This window comes from Podarcis melisellensis (assembly GCF_964234715.1).
Source record: "Podarcis melisellensis genome assembly, chromosome: 3".
Taxonomy (NCBI): Eukaryota; Metazoa; Chordata; class Lepidosauria; order Squamata; family Lacertidae; genus Podarcis; species Podarcis melisellensis.
In genome coordinates this window covers 67,684,893-67,702,129 of record NC_138530.1, presented here as the reverse complement: position 1 = coordinate 67,702,129, position 17,237 = coordinate 67,684,893, and the positions used below count along the sequence as shown (strand labels likewise).

The 17,237-nt window shown below is 38.6% G+C and overlaps 1 protein-coding gene across 7 annotated transcripts in view; it reads right to left on the bottom strand.

The window, feature by feature from the left end:
- Positions 1-17,237, bottom strand: part of FAM184A (family with sequence similarity 184 member A) — a 63,698-nt gene that overhangs the window by 10,627 nt on the left and 35,834 nt on the right. For 4 of the 7 annotated variants that reach the window (XR_014166840.1, XM_081905430.1, XM_081905434.1 and 1 more), the window contains 9 exons: positions 16,894-17,055; positions 16,002-16,127; positions 15,713-15,859; positions 10,822-10,863; positions 3,980-4,192; positions 3,345-3,498; positions 1,870-1,997; positions 755-939; positions 104-250 (listed from right to left, as the gene is read on the bottom strand). Coding sequence is in view for 6 of the 7 variants with exons in the window: in XM_081905430.1 (XP_081761556.1) it covers positions 104-250; positions 755-939; positions 1,870-1,997; positions 3,345-3,498; positions 3,980-4,192; positions 10,822-10,863; positions 15,713-15,859; positions 16,002-16,127; positions 16,894-17,055 (1,304 nt within the window). In the remaining variant the exon portion in view is untranslated. The remainder of the gene's footprint in view (positions 1-103; positions 251-754; positions 940-1,869; positions 1,998-3,344; positions 3,499-3,979; positions 4,193-10,821; positions 10,864-15,712; positions 15,860-16,001; positions 16,128-16,893; positions 17,056-17,237) is intronic. The other 3 variants (XM_081905432.1, XM_081905431.1, XM_081905433.1) reach the window with 3 other exon arrangements.

Genomic DNA, 17,237 nt, shown 5'->3' with positions numbered 1-17,237 from the left:
TGCATGTCTCTCCAATGTCCATCATAATTTACTGAGTAATACTGTAGATAATTCCATTCAAACTCTGCCCACATACGAAATGGTTTAATGTAATAAAACTTACGAAATTTGCAAAGCTGAATTAATTTCCTTGAGCAGCTCTTGGGTCTTATTAAAATCTGCCAGCATGCTTTGTCTTTCTCTGATGTGGTCTGCTGTCATGACATCCAGCTCTTTCTCATGTTTCTTGTTTAAATCTTGTTCATGCAGCCTGTTTAATTTATTTTATGTTAAAAAAGGTTATTCTTACACCAGCTTTGTTCATCTTGACTTCCCGCCATGTTTGCAAAGGATTTGTGCATAGCATCACTGAAAAGAGCTACAAAATCTAATTCTGCTATTTTTGTTTCTCTAATCGTCTAGCTTATTTCACTAAAAAGTCATCTCCTTTAATGCTTTGCAAATAAGCATGGTGAAATGTAAACAAAAATATACTTAAGGGCACTTTAATAAATATTAAATAGTAGCTTATGATTGTACCTTACCAATAGCTAATGTCCTCTAAACTCTGCAACTTGCAAATATTGTGGGCAGTCCAAAACTTAAATTTCACTGTTACTTCATCTGACATCAAATGGGCATATGAGTCTAGCAATCTGAATCTGACTGCCTAAAATATTCTAGGTAAGTTTCAAAAAATCAAGTACAGCCCTTCATTAATTTTAGGTTGCCAAATCAATCAGAACATATTACCTGACATTGCAAATATCCATACCTAATTTGTTGGTTGGATTCACTACGTATTCTGAGAACCTCCTTCCCTTTAAATTCCAGTTCCTTGGTTAGTGCACTTATGTTCTCATGCAGAGCAAGAATCTCCTTATCCAGTTCAGATATATGGTGGTCTCGATGCCTCAATTCATCCTGTAGATCTGATATCCGGCAAACAAACTCTTTTTCCTATCAAGCAAGTATCAATAAGTTAAGAATACGTTATATAACATATTCTTTATATGACACGCTTCTGGTTGAATAAACATAACTTACTTTCCCACTTTTATGTTTCTAGTTACTAGATAAGAGTAAAGAATCGGATTAAATTTAGAAAGGCTACAAATGGCAACATATAAAGAACTACAGATAGGCATTTGTACCTCCTGCCCCTACTTTGCCCTATTTCCTCTCCTCTGCAAAATATGGTGATCATGTTAGAGCTGAAGGGAGGGCTGAACCATCATTATAAAAATGTACTTGTACTTATGCACTTAGAGACAGCGCTGTGCTTTTCTACACACACACAAATTTCCTGTAGGCTCAAGACTAGCACCTCCATGCTACCCTCTGCTGCCAGAAATACTCTCCAGCAGCACAAGTGAAGTGCACATGTGCAATCTTCCCAGGAAGGTTTTGGGTGAGGTACTGAGGTTCATTCTGACCTTCCTGCTATTTTTCTGCAAGATTAGGTGGTCTCTGCCCACTGGTTCCCTTGAACCCTTAAACCAGGGGTGGATTTTCTAGATCAAACCTTGTTTGCAATGCATGGAAATTGCCATGGATCAGTTTTTCATACATGCACAATTCTGTTTTAGCTGTTTTGGAGGGAAACGACCTCCTTTGGTTACTCTCTCCCCATTTTTGTATTTCTGCAGACCTCTAGGTTCACTTGGGCAAGCTGATACCTCTGTCTTGTCCATAGTTGGTGCCATTTGCCTACATAAGCACCAGCACTTAGTCTATGAAGTTGGAATAGAAGAAATGATATTGACTGAAAGGAGCCAGTATACTAAACAGGTACTAAAGGAGTTGCAATTTTTCTTAACGGCAAACATATGCTCTGTGCCCATAATTAAAAGATATTTACTCTCTTTTGGCTATGTGGAAGATATATACCTGGTGCCTGCTAAGCTCTATGCTTCTTTCAAGTTCCATTTTAGCAGCTGCTAGTTCTTGTTGATGATTATGTCTTAGTTGATCAATTGCTGCAGCATGCTGATGGTTTAGTTCTGAGCGCAAAGATGCTGGAACAATAATAAACAGATTTTTTTGTATAGTTCTACAAGTAGTAACCCAAACCACACATATGTATAACCATGCATTTATTGCTTTAGGGGAATGACTAGACACGCAGTTTTTAACAAATTTGTTTTCCAGCTAAGTTGCCTCCTTTAGCTGAAAAATGTTAAATTTTGTCATACAATCAATAAATAAATGAGTGAATAAATGGAAATGTTTATCAATGTAACAGTAATTATTATTATATATTAAAATTGTGCTGAATGCCAAATTAAGCATTAAAAACCTTGCAGAATTTTATTAGTCTGTGGTGGACCTAGGGTAAGCAATATGATATTTCATATTACTACTCCAGATACTTTATATTACAACTCCCATCAGCCTCAGCCAGCATTGCCAATGATCAGGGATGATGAGAGCTGCAGTCCACTTCATCTGTAGGGCACCATGTGGCTACTCTTGCCAAAGGTAATTTAAATACTTATTACATTCCTGGCACTCAAACTGCAGTATTTTGATGCTTGAAAAAGTTAGCCATTGTGAGTTGCATGGAATGTGGTTACATAAGTGTTGCCTATAACATTCAGTGAGAGCAACTCAATTTCTGCCTCATTTTGTGACCCTTTAAAGTTTTATTTCAGTTTTCAATTATTTATGTACTTTTTTAAAGGCTGTTTTTCTTTTTTTCACAGATACACACCATTTTGTGACTCCATGTGTCCACTAAGCATGCTCAGTGGATTTTTTTGAGTTTACAGCTTGCTCTCTTTTTGCCCCCCCCCCCAATATTTTCTGTACTTCTGCAAATCTCAGGATTCCCGCATGCACGCTGCTACTTTCCTGTTGTTTCTCAGTGACCCACTTTTGGCTCTATTTTTGTGAGCACGGGGACAATGAGTTTGCTCTTTAAAAGGAATTATTAATGAATGATAGTGATATGAATAGGTGACATGCACAAATTTAACACCGAAGAAAAGGGCCTAGTAATGAAAGACTGGGACAAAACAGGCAAGATGAGGGATAGCACAAGACATCTGTCTGAAATTATCATAGGAAGATGTGTATTTGGCACAAGTTTCCATTTTAAAAAACCAACAACAGGAGCATTATCCTGAACAGGAGGTGATAAATAACAATACTGCACCAATAAAATGGGTAAATTGTGCTATAAAACTGTGGGTATCAACTACTTAGAGAATAGTCAGCTTTTCTTCAGAAAAAGTCTAAATGTAGCCCAACACATGGGAAACCACCCATTTTCATTTTTCTGTATATTGGGCAGCACATGCTATCTGCCTTCTGCACCAGAAGTAATAGCTTATGTTTTAAATAGTCACATGAAAATACTGTACCAAGCATAGCTTTCCCTTCATCTTCTAGTTCAAAGCGAAGAGTCTGCAGTTCCTGTTCCATTTCTAGTTTGAAAGCATCCATAGCTTGCCTGTGTGCTTCTTTCAATGCATGAAGTTCTTCTAAGTGCTTCTGTTTTAAACGTTCCTCAAGTTCCTAGCAAATTTAAAGGAGAATTGCTCTATGTGTATAGAAAAATATTCTTATCAATGAGGCAAAATGATTGCTAATTAATAATAATAATAAAACAACACGCTGTTATTAACCAGCTACCTTAATTTTTTTGTAACTCCAATCCCACAACCTAGAGTGTAACCCCCTCACTTTTCCATTTTCCCACTTTCTGGACAAAATGTGGATTGTTAGGGCTTTGGTTGGGCCTAGAGGTAAGGCCTCAAGAGTAACTCATACCTCTACACATCCCTCCCATTACAGTTCAAGAGAAGTTAGAACACACATGTGTAGTTTCCTCTATGCCTCTCCACCCCTGCCTTTCTCCCAGTACAATGTTTCTTTGGGTGCTTTCTGAATTCTCAAATGAAGATAAAGAAGTTCTCTGGAGTAATATCTCATAGTTCATGTTAACATACTGAAATCTGAAAATGTTAAGATGCTACAAAATACTGAATAAACATGCCTTTTGCTCTTCTTCTTTTGTTTCCTCCATGTTCTGAAATGCAAGGATATGTGCTTCTTTCAAGGACTTGTGTCTTTGTTGATGCTCTTCTTCTAGCTCTTCAATCTCTTGGGCCAGCCTCTGTCGCTCCTGGCTAAATTGTGCCTGAAGTTGCTGCATTGAAGTCTGAGACTGGGAAAGCTGCATTTCTAGATTCTGCTTCAACAGGGAGATCTAATTCACAGAAAAGCAAAGGTAACTAGAAATTCAAACTATAAACACTGTGTTTATATTTACTGATAGATATTTGAGATTTTTTATTGTGGTCACAATACAGAGAAGTACAGAGATCCACAAGTGTGGTGTCCTGCCTTGCCAAATAGGAGCCCTCCCACACTGCATCAAGCAGTTTCTTATATGGTAGAGGAAAGCTGATGGGCAGTGGAGAGACGACAGGTGTACTGTGTTCACAAATGTTCCTGCATTTTTCAACATTTCCTCTCTGTATTGGAGCCTATTTTGCTTAGTAACACATTCTGGTTAATAGAAATTTGAATACCCAACTGCATGCAAGTCGACTTCTGTTTGCACAACAGGACTTTCTCTTCCTTTCCCATCCAGCTTCTAGTGTCCTCAAAATCTGCTCTAGAAAGATGGGGGACCCTATAGAGCAGAACCTGGGTGCATGCACAATGGACTATAGGGGGGAGGAAAGGAAGGGAAAGTCCCATTGTGTGAGCAATTTTGTTGGGAAGTTGGCCAGACATCACTGGATGTCACCTACAGTATATGCCTAATCAAGTATTACTATGAACTATAACTAATGAGCAAAGAAATACCACATGGTTTATGGAATGCAGATTAGCAATGTGTCATCACCAGCTGTTTGAATGTCAAGTGCAATACACTTTTAGTGGATTGCAATCCTACAGCCAGCTGAAAGCCAGTTCAGTGGCCACAGAAAGTTAATTCAAGTGCTGCACCACTGGCAGAGAGAGTGTCCTAATGGTGGGATGGCACTTAAGCCGCTGGAGGACCTCAATACACCCACTGAAAAGTTCAAGGATATAGGTGTCCCACTGGTAGTAGGGGCCAAAGTGAGGCATTTTGGTGTGCGTATCAGGAGCAGTCAAAGATCCATAGGATTTTAAGCCCCCTTGTTTCTCCAACACACCTTCAAAAATGGCATGAAACTTCATCAGCCCTGGGGGGATATGGTGGAGTAATGTCCCTTCCATTGGAATAAACAGCAGAGGTGAGGAATGAAAAATCTGTCACCATCCCATTTCCTGACCTGGTTGAAGTGAGCCAAAATGGGTATATATATGTAACTGCAATCCTACACACACCTGGGAGTAAGCCCCATTCATCTCAATTGAACTTACTTGCATGTAGACATGCATAGCATTGTGTTGAGAAATTACTTATCAATTTAAAAAGATTCTGTTCCATCACCGCAGTCAAGAGACTAAATATCAGTAATTTTTTTTGCCTAATATGTACTACCAAAATCAATGCTAATAATTCTACAGCACCTTCTAAAGAAAATTCATATCCTTTAACCCAGCTATAATACATGCCATTATTATGAATTTGTGGCATAGCTCATGCCTTCATAAATCAATCTAAAGGCTCACTGGCAGCCTTCAATTCAATAGATTATTTTCTACACACCCAGTAATAGGCAACATGGGTACTAGCAGGGTAGAGAGCAATGTACAAACTACACAGGCTACTCCTGGTCTGGGCAATGATTCTCAGAGTGAGTTATGTAGCACCAGCCAGGCCAAGTTCATCAGGCAATAAAAGAGAGTGCAACTTTAAATCCAGCACGCACTCTTACTGGCAAAAAATGAAGCTCCACTGCAGAGGCTTCTGAGGTATGACATCACTCTGCAACGGTGCTACCAAGTCATTTTGATTTGAGAAACACCATTCCAAGACTGAACTCACATGAAACAACAGCGTGGACTGAAGGCCCTTTAAGATTAGTAGTGGGGCATATGGTTTTCCAGATTGATAAAATTAACTGATAAAATCATTGCAGTCATTAGTATGCTCTGCATTAGTCTGCAGTGGCTCATAGTACAAAACAAAACAAAACAAAACAAAACAAATTTATTACTTATACCCCACCCTTCTGGCTGGGTTTCCCCAGCCACTCTGGGCGGCTTCCAACAAGAGACTAAAAATACATTAAAACATCAGTCATTAAAAACTCCCCTAAACAGGGCTGCCTTCAGATGTCTTCTAAATGTCAGATAGTTGTTTATTTCTTTGACATCTGATGGGAAGGCTTTCCACAGGGCAGGTGCCACTACTGAGAAGGGCCTCTACCTGGTTCCCTGTAACTTTGTTTCTTGCAGTGAGGGAACCACCACAAGGCCCTCGGCGCTGGACCTCGGTGTCCAGGCTGAACGATGGGGGTGGAGACGCTCCTTCAGGTATACTGGGCAGAGGCCATTTAGGGCTTTAAAGGTCAGCACCAACACTTTGAATTGTGCCCAGAAACGTACTGGGAGCCAATGCAGGTCTTTCAAGACCAGTGTTATGTGGTCTCAGTGGCCGCTCCTAGTCACCAGTCTAGCTGCTGCATTCTGGATTAGTTGTAGTTTCCTGGTCACCTTCAAAGGTAGCCCCACGTAGAGTGTGTTGCAGTAGTCCAAGCGGGAGCTAACTAGAGCATGCACCACTCTGGTGAGACTGTCCGTGGGCAGGTAGGGTCACAGCCTGCGTACCAGATGGAGCTGGTAGACAGCTGTCCTGGACACAGAAACCGACTTGCGCCTCCATGGATAGCTGTGAGTCCAAAATGACTCCCAGACTGCGTACCTGGTCGTTCAGGGGCACAGCTACCCCATTCAGGACCAGGGAGTCCTCCACACCCACCCGCCCCCTGTCCCCCAAAAACAGTACAAAAAAAGTCAGTATAGTAAGGATAGTGGTATGTATTAGTGGTAATATTTAATATAAAGATTGAACTCGCAAATTATAGCAGGATTTTAAATGAAGACACATTTACAGTGTGATACAGGTAAAACAATAAAGCAATTATTCTAAGTACTGATCAGATTTTGTAAAAGCTAATATAAACACTACATATATAAACAAGCAAGCTGAAAGACCGCTGCAACAAATTCTAGTGCCTGCACTAAAATTAACTTGCAGTCATGATAAATTTTTAATTCAGAATTTCCCTTCCCCCATTCTTGGTTTTCTTTATGTATCTGTGGGAACTAGCAACCTTGAACAAAAGATTTAGGGCAGGAGCCCTGACAACAAAAGGGACTTGAGTAGCCTCTTAACTTTGCTACTACAAATTATTTAAGTACAGTGGTACTTCTGGTTATGAACTTAATTCGTTTCAGAGGTCCATTCTTAACCTGAAACCATACTTAACCTGAGGTACCACTTTAGCTAATGGGGCCTCCCGCTGCCACCGCCATGCAATTTCTGTTCTCATCCTGGGGCAAAGTTCTTAACCTGAGGTACTACTTCCAGGTTAGCAGAGTCTGTAACCCTAAGTGTTGGTAACCCGAGGTGTTTGTAACCCAAGGTACCAACTGCACCGTATTTCCTGATCACAAATGGCTGACATGCCCAACATTATGTACTTCAAGCAAAGAGAAAGTGATAAATGCGAAGAGAGAGATAATTTTTCCTGTATTAAAGTGGAAGGTTTTGTTATTTCATCAGAATTGGATGGCTCTTTCTGAACCTTTTGCGGGAATTCTTAGGGGAAAGCTTCAGTTTTCACTGACAACCTTACAAATCATGTAAAGACTCATTCTGGGGCAGGATGTCCCCTCCTAGGGTGGTCACTTATACACTGCCAAAAAGAGAGAGAATGCTTCTGTCTGCTCAGTCTGTTGTCTAGATGCTAACTGTTGATTGACAACTTCAAACCCGCTATCTTTAAACTAGACTTGGACAAGATAGATTATCTGTCTTCTGTAAAGTAGGACACATGACCACCCTATCTGCTTCAGAAACTCCCAATTCTTCCTTTTGTATTTGGTACTGTGGGAGTCTACTTATCTTGCAACAGACATTATATGATGGTGGGTGGGCATGGTTTGGGCCAAACCATGCAGTGGGTCAAATGGAGATGCTTATGGGCCAGAGGTTACACAAACCCTCCATTATCAGTGAGAACAGGACTCAGGAGTGAAAAGCAACAACAACAACAACGACAACCCTACACTCGCCAGTGTCAGCAATGCAGACTATGAGCATGCTCAGATATATTCATTTCAGAATAATGTTTAATTCTATAAACTGCAGTTTTCCTTCCTGATTAATGAGTGAGTCAAGAGGGAGAAAAGTCTGCATTTCCCAGATTACACATTGGCAAATAAAGCTTAGAAGCAGCATTAGCTGATGTATCACAACCCTCTTCGGACACATGCTAAGTGGGGAAGATGGAAACTGGCAGATCAGAGAACTGGTGAGGAGGCATTACAAGCTGCCAAGGCAAAATTTGAAAGGGAATAGGCTTAACGTTTTCTGAATTGAGAGAGGTTCAAACACTCCCCAACCTTCCAAAATTCTTGTCCACCCTTAAACAGTACTTCTATCTACAGTAGTCCTACCCCTTCCTGTTGCTGTGTTCCACTCTACTTGCTACACATTATACAGGCCCTAAGCAAGAGTTCTACTCTTGACTTATATGTTCCTGCAGTGCAAGGTCTACAATTAAAGTTCCTCCTAAATCATTTCTCTTGGTTGTGATACCTAGTATATTCAGCTTCTGCTCACACATCACCGAACAGACTTGAACATTAGTCCAATTCTCTAAATAAAACCTGGAAGCAACGTATTTCTTAATATGAATTAAATTAATCATTACCAATTTTAACGTATCAAGGCAGATACTATGTAAAGAATATATGCTATTGGAAGTTCCATTAAAAGTGGCAAAATTAAGGACAAACTTTTACGTGTAATACATGCATGCATGGAATATATTCTTTTATGCATATAAATCAATTTTTAAAACTTGCTATCCCATTTTGAAGTAGAAGAAAAGGATGATAAAAATCAGTTTGGTCACCTTAAATAAGTGGACTGGATTACTAGCTGCCTAGCACTTAATATGAACAAATTGTATATAAAGATTCTATTTTAAGCTTCCACATTTTAAAATCTTTTTCTTTTGCTTCTGTTAGTTATCTATTGTAATGTCTCATTTCCTATCCTTGCATTATATTGTTGACACAATGGCAACCAACCTACTAGAATCTGATAATAAATTATGAAAAAAGTTCCGTAACTGTGCAGCGTTTTAATGATCCATAATATATCTCATCATATAAAGAGCCCTATTAAAATTGCACAGAATGTTAATGTTTCCCCAGCATTGATCTTTTACATTCATATAACCATTCAGTAATGAGGTAGATTTCCAAGTTAACATGCAGTAATAGAAATAATCCAATTATGTTAATCAGTATAAATATCCTTTTTGCTCTTCTTTTATCTTTCCATTTGGACAAGAACAAATTTTAAGTTTTTGTCAAAATGTATTTGAGTTAAACAGTTTATTTCTTAAGAAATAATGTTAAATAAATATTATTTTTATTATTAACCACCGCTGCAATCCAAACTGTGCCAAGAGTAGGCAGTGGAGAAACACGCACACAGCCTGTTTTCTTATAGTTTCTACTGCAGCTGATTCTCCAACTGTGTGACTGTCATTACTGTAACTCCCCCCCCCTAAGTTTAACCTAACCCTTTCCATAAGAGAGGCAGGGTGAGACAGGAAGAAATAGAAAGCCTTGCCTAGCAGGCAGTGGCACTAGCAGCAGAGCCAGTCAGTGGAAACAAACACCATTGAACTCAATGAGATTTATTTCTGAGCAGATATCTGTGCTGTAAAATACTATGCAACTCTATGAAGCCTGCAACTAAAATGACACCCTGTACTAAACTATGTTAGTCATTCTAGGAAAAGCTCTACCTACAAACTTTTTTTTAAAAAAATCATAAATTCATTGCCACAGGGCAGGGATGGTGAACGTGCTGCGGCCCACCCTAACAATTAGCCACACTGCCTTGTTGGGCTAAAGGGAGATAAGAGTCCATCAGTAACTGAAGAGCTGCACATTTCTCATCCCTGCCGCAGGGGATCTTCAACTGTTTTGATGATCCTAAAGACCAAAGTCAATATTCCAGGGAGTTTTCCTAAACATTATGTTTAAATGTTAGCTAGGATCCAAACAGCCTTAAATGAAGTGAAAGGCACTTCCTTATGCAAAAAGGGGAACAACTGATTTATTCCTAGCTGCATCACAGCCCATTGCATTACACACCTCTCTGAAAGGTCTCCTGACCATCACAAGTGGCTTTTCAGCCATGTATGTGTGTGACAAAGTAAGTGAAAGATAGAGAAACTACATCATGTGTGTATGTAGTGCATAAACTTAATAGCGTATGACCTTCTGGTGACCATTGAGATTCCACTCATTGATTTTTAAATCTTTGTAGAAATAACAGAATGAAATATAGTAGCCAAACCATAACTGAGTTGCATTATTTATATTAAATTGTAACACGGTACCACACATTTCCATGCTTTAGAAAAAGCTTTATAATGTGCAAATGTACTGCCTGCAAGCTTGCTTTTACATCACATAAAATGACTGTGTGATGTTTAATGTCAAATGATATTAACACATACACATACGAATGAATGAATAAATGCAGCGCAGAGCTTTTTATGAAATTAATGTGTAAACTCTTCCCTTGAACAACATTTCTTTATTGATTTCAAAGGCTAATGCTCTGAAGCAGCACTGGCCAGTATGCAAGCTGAGAAGTGCAAGCATGCCCTCATGTACATATTGTAAGTGCAACTCACTTACATTGCTGATAGATTTATGCAAAGCTTCACCGAGACAGTGCCGCTATGAAGGAAAGATCACAGGAATAAAGGGAAATATTCAGAAATAACTAAGAAGATGGAATAAAGAAGGGACAGTAAAACACAGAACATTATATTAATTTAAGAAGGAAAAATATGTTGAAAATTGGGCGAAATTGACACAGAACATTTTTGCTATGGCTTGTTATGGAAATCCACTGAACATATTAAACTCACATAAATACAATTTGTGGTCCCATTTTTATAAGAGTTAAATATTGGGAGGAAATTTGTGTATGCTCAAGGATTTTATCATGCTCCTGTATTAATTATTTTTTCCTTTGATCCAAATTGCACATCTACTTCAGTAAATATACTCTGGAAGAATGGCCAAGTATCTGTTGCAATTCACTATTAATATTTTGTTAACAAAAGCCCTTCAAACATTTTAAACAAATGTTCAGCTATATTTTGACATACATTTTGCCATCGTTTTAAACAAGGTGGCAACATGATTAAACATCGACATCTATTTTATTGCCAAACTCAAACCAATCTGTAAATAATTTGGAACACAACTGAAACTTTTTTTTAAAGATTTAGTTATGGATATTCCTTAAAATATGTATTTTAAATTGTCAATCCATAGCAAAATTACATTCTACATATAATACTTTAATGTCATTTAATAGGGGTGTGCACTGGTCACAATTGTCAATTTGTATCTGTCTTTGGGAAGCAGTCCAATTTGTTTCAGAACCATTCTGTGTCTTTCCAACTTGACATTATTGGAGATTGAATTAAACCTATTGAAAATTAAGTTTTCTTTTCCCCTGTCCACTATAATCGGGAAACTAAAACAGCTATAACTTTTTTCACAGAAGTGGATGAAATGTGCAGGCATAGGAATCCCTCCTTAGTGGATTAAGCCTTCCTAATTGTAAGCAGATACAACTAGGGAACTTTGTGTGCGGCATCTTTACAAATTGATTTTCTTAAAAACAAGTATTTTTTTCATGTTATGACATAATTAGATTCAATTTGTAGAATAGGTCATACCTTCAGAGAGGACGAAGGCTGCAAAATTTCAGAATGATACATGTAATAGTTCTCCTACAAGTGCAGATGTTACTATTTCAGAGTGAGTACTGTACTATGAGACTCTTGGAAAGCAGCAACAATGATGTAAAAATAGCGTAGATTCCCAAGAAATGACCCTTGTTACTCCACGGGTCATTGATAGGGTGGGCTTCTGCCTCTCCCCATGGATTTTTGGGGCTACAAAAGAGACCTCTTCATTGACTTGTTTTGTGAAAAACAAGCAGTTTTTAATGTCTCACACATCACTGTGATTGGAGTACCCTGGGAAAATAATTCACACTGATTCATGGAAGACCTGTCCATCAAAATGAAACATCTCCCCCACCTCTCTATCCACTCCCCTCTCAAGCTCTTGGCGTTTCCCCAGTCAGTTTGTTTTGGTTTTTGAGGGCAGGGTGGGTGTGGAAAGTAGAGGCCACGGACTAACAGAAGCCTTAGGAGTCTGTGATCCACCTCAAGATGCCTTGTTTATAGTACAAACTGTAACCTTCCCTGTTTCACATTCAGGGTACACAGAGCCGATGCACACCCCTACCATTTATTAACAAGCTGAAGATGTACTGTCAGCATGTATAAGTGGTACATCACCATATACATCAGATGCAACATACATATGATCAATACAATTTTAAAAATTGAATGATGGGTAATTTCATTTCTGGATACATGATTTATGATTCAGACACCAGTCATTTCAGATTAGTGTGAAGCAAAAAACAAAAAATCCTAAGCTATACTAATTCCCAGATCTAGGAAACTGCAAAGCTACATGCATGGCTAAGCCAGCTTGATGTATTAAGATTCCAAACTCTGAACTACTCCTCTGAAAAGCGGGTCCTACACTCTTTGCTTGCTGAGATTGGATGTCAGATACATCTTTTAAACCTGAAATTTGGGACATTATGCTTGTTTACTTTGGATTTTATTTGATTTAATGCTAGGAAATTGTTATCTACATAGAGTAGACCCGCTGAAATTAATGCACTTAAGTTAGCAATGCCCACTGATGTGTCTACTTTGAGTATGACTTAATTGTAGTCAAACTAATATTTGTGTGTGTTGAGAAAGTCCTGGATGTGATCCTGAATTGTTGTTTGCTCTGTGTGTGTGTGTGTGTGTACTAACAGTCAGGATCACCTACATTCTCTATCAGAGCTACCTCATAGTCTAACATACTTTTCAGCCCTATTTCTTTCCCCTTAATGGGGAAAGCAAAGATATTATTTTGTGTCCTCAAGCCCGTGATACTTAGTTCTATCTCTAATTTCCAAATAATGTCTACGAGACCACATTCTGAACCATTATCTCAATACAGTGAAGGCCTGGTTGGGGACTGTGTAGAACCAAAAGGTGCAAATGTCCCGGAAGGCCTGTAACTGCTATCTTGGTAGTCAAAATAACCCCAGGACTAATTGGTGTGAGCTGTAACATGAGATCACACATGTTTATCTGCTTGTTTGAAGCCTTCTTTGGGATAGAGGAGGCTTCTCATGCTGCTTGCTTGTCAGCTGCTTGCTTATCTAAGAGATGGATAAGAGCTGGGAAGGGGCCTCTAAGCCAGGTGTGAGTTAATTGGACTATTGTTGCCTGCTTAATACCTTGCTTTTTGTATAAGTAAACCATATATGATTAGCACTTCGTGGCCGAAGCCAAAGTGCTGCTTGCCACTTCAGCGGCAAGGAATCCTGCATTACATTGCAGTATGTGAGTATCTTGCTATACCTGTAATATAAAATACTACAACTGATCACTATGAAGATTTGTGCATCTTTCTTTGGCATCCCTGCAACTGGGACCATCGGGCCATCAGTCAATTCATCACCCTGGTTTGTATTTGGACCTGCAGGACAGAACAGGACTAACAAATTAATTTCAGACGAGAGGTGCTGTTGGTCAGCAGACAAGCTAATTTAGGACTGTGAGTACAGCCTGTTCTAGATGGGATTGCACTCAATTTGAAGGATAGGCTTTGCTCTTTGGCAGTGCTTCTGGATCCGGCATAGCTCCTTGATGCCAAAGCAGCTGCTGTATCCAGGAATGCTTTTGCTCAGTTTTGGCTGGTGTGTCAAACCTTTTCTGGAGAAGGCAGCTCCGATATGTCACCTTCAAGCTAGATTTTTGCAACATACTCTATATGAGGCTGTTGCCTTTTAAGTGTGTTCAGAAACTGTAGCTGGTACACAATGCAGCAATCAGATTGCTTTCTTGTGTATGTTTCTAAGACCATATGACACCAAACTTGTTTGGTGTTTCCAGGCCCAACTTAAGGTCCTGGTGGTTACCTATAAAGCCACAGCTTATGGGAGGGGATCTGAAAGACTGTCTCCTCCAATATGAACCAATCCAGAGGCAGAAATCATTTTCTGAAACCCTTTTGTATGGCCCACAAAAGAGATCCAGTTGGTGAGGATGCTAGATAGGGTATTTTCTGTACTGGCACCTCAGTTTATGAAACTCCCTTCCTAGAGACATTAGACTGACGTCATCCCTGCTCAATTTTAAACATATTTTTTTGTTTGGCTTTTAGTGTTTTTTAAGTTGATATTTTGTTTTAATGTGTTACTTATATTATTGTTTTAAACTGTATTTTCTTTTCTTGCAAACTTGCTTAGTGGCCCATGTTATAGTCAAAAGGCGATACAAAAACATTTTAATAAACAAACAGTGAAATTTTATGGCTATCTACTTACAAGTTAGTCCCAATAAGTTCAATGGGACCTACTCTCAGACAAGCTGATCATACAATTTAAGGATTAAACCATATTCTGTTTACCACATTTCTAAAATACACCTATAAATGTACATTTTCCTGAACACATCAAAATCCATAGCTTATTGTATTTAATTTGTGTGTGATGCTTTTTAGTTCTGTTGCAGAATAGGAATATTTGGTAAAGTTAACTCACTACTTTCAGGAGGGGGCATCATTAATTTGAAACCCATCAAAGATATGATGCAATAAAAAATCTTCCAGTATCCATTAATGGAAGACATATGCGTTCCAGTGGAAACTATGCTGAAATTATTGTTTCCTTCCTGTGACACCCATCCCTATGTTTTGTCTGCTGCATAATTTTTACAAGTCTCAAACTGTCCATCCTTAAATAAGTCTTTGTCTTTGTATACAGCCTATCACAATTATTTGATTTCTGCAGGTAACATTTGTAGAACATATGAAGGTCCTATGAAGAATTTCCATACATAAAACCAGGTGGCTTCCAATGTGAACAGATATTTCAGCAACAAACAAGAAATGTATTACTGGATAGTCTTCAGTACCTACATTTTTGCTTTTTGCAAAATGTGCAGGGTTCAGATGGCTGTTGTGGATTTAGCTCCTCTCCTGTGTATATTGTGTGCTGTTGGATGCATGGATGCTTAATAAGTTTATGTTTTTCATTTTGGATTTTATTGTTATGCATCAGGCTCTGAGTAGCACGAGCTTTTGAGGGAGAGGGATAGAAACAAACTGGTGAATAATAACATTTCCCCCAAGATTTTAAGCTAGAGTCCTCTCAGATGTGAATCATACAGTTAAAGTCTGTCCTTCAGGTCCACAGTTGTACATTGGAGAGAGCAGATACCATGGCTTAGCCCTTACAGATTTCCCAATTCACTGCTAATCAAAGCATATTCATATATTTCATATAATTCTGTAACAGATACAATGGCCACCGACTTCAGCATATGATTTCCCTCCTTAATCATCCAACTAGCTCTACAACAATTTACCCCTTTTCAGATGTAATTTCACAACAGTAACAAAACATGCTAGTAATCATTCCAGTTACCTGATCCAAAAGATCTTCAACTTTCTTCTGCCAGCTATCTCTGGCAGCATTTTTCTCTCTCTCTTTTAGCTGCAGAAGTTGAGTCATTGCTGACTTTTTATCCTCCTCATGCTGAAGCCTTAACTCTTCTCGAAGTTTGGTACATTCCTGCCTAAGAAGAAGAAGCAGAACTAAAACTTTCTGGCCTTTAATAACACACAAAAAAAATTATTGAAATGCACAGTTTGGTCACATAACTGCATTTAGTACATGCTTTGTTGTAAAAGAAAAATAAAAATAAAAAGGGCACTTGCCGAAGATTTTCTGTCCATTTTATTTCTAGATCACGGGCCATTCTGTCAACCTTGAATTTTTCCTCTTCCCTCATAGCTACAATCATTACTTCATGCTGTTGTCTTTCCTGGTCTAGTTCACCCTAGGAACACAAAATTCAAAACATAGATAAACAGCAACAAAATGATTTCATTACAATATTTTGCTCGGAAGCAATGTTAGTGCCTTTACTGAATGCTCAAGCAGAACTAGTGATTTTTTAAACTGACTGCTCAAGAATACGTTTTAGTTTGTATATTTTTATGCAATTAATTTAATGACACCTTAAAAATGTGTATTTTGATAATATTTTAATTGTATGAATTGAGTTGCTTGTTCCTATTAACTATTCATTAAAAAACAAGGATTTTCAAGTTCATCAGTGTTATGTAGATAAAACAGATCCTGACTCAAGGATCCATGATAACTTTTAGGTACATGCAAAGGAAGCTTGATATGTGCATAAGAACATAAGAGCCCTGCTGAATCAGACCAATGGTTTATTAGTTCAGCAACCTATTTTCCACAGGTGTCCTCTGGATGCTTCTCAGAAGCTCACAAGTAGGAAATGAAGGATACAGTCTTCTCTTGTTGCTTCCAGCAGCCGGCATTCAATGACATGCCAGCTCTGAATCTGAGGTTAGAGCCACAATGACTAGACTCATTCCCCATGAATTTGTCAAATTTCCTTTTAAACACATCTAGTTTAGAGGACAGTAGCACATCTGAGTGAATATAAATATATGGGGTTACAGTAGACATTAGAGTAAATAGGAAAGCTTCTCTCTGTGTGTAAGGAGAGGGAGCTTCAGATGTGTAAAGCAGTTGCCATGAATCAGAGTGATGGAGCTGGTGTATCCTGCAGTTACCTGAACATTATACAGAGAATCAGTGGTCTCCCTCAGTCTTGCCCTGGTTAACTCCAGTTCTTTTTGTAGTATTTCCTGGGTTTCCTGGAGATTGGAGATGTGCCCTTCTGCAGTACCAAGGCCCTGTTCACTTTTTCTTACTAGATCTTGTAATCGACCCATCTACAAAAAGGAGAGAAAGAAGTATTGATAGTTTAACAATTTCAGATTATGAACTTGTGTATGCTGAATAGTATGGTACTCAGTATATAGTTAACTGAGCATGACATACTTTTGTGCATATTTCTCCCTATTTAAATATAATCTTCATACAGGCAAAACCAACCCTACTCATAATTTTACTA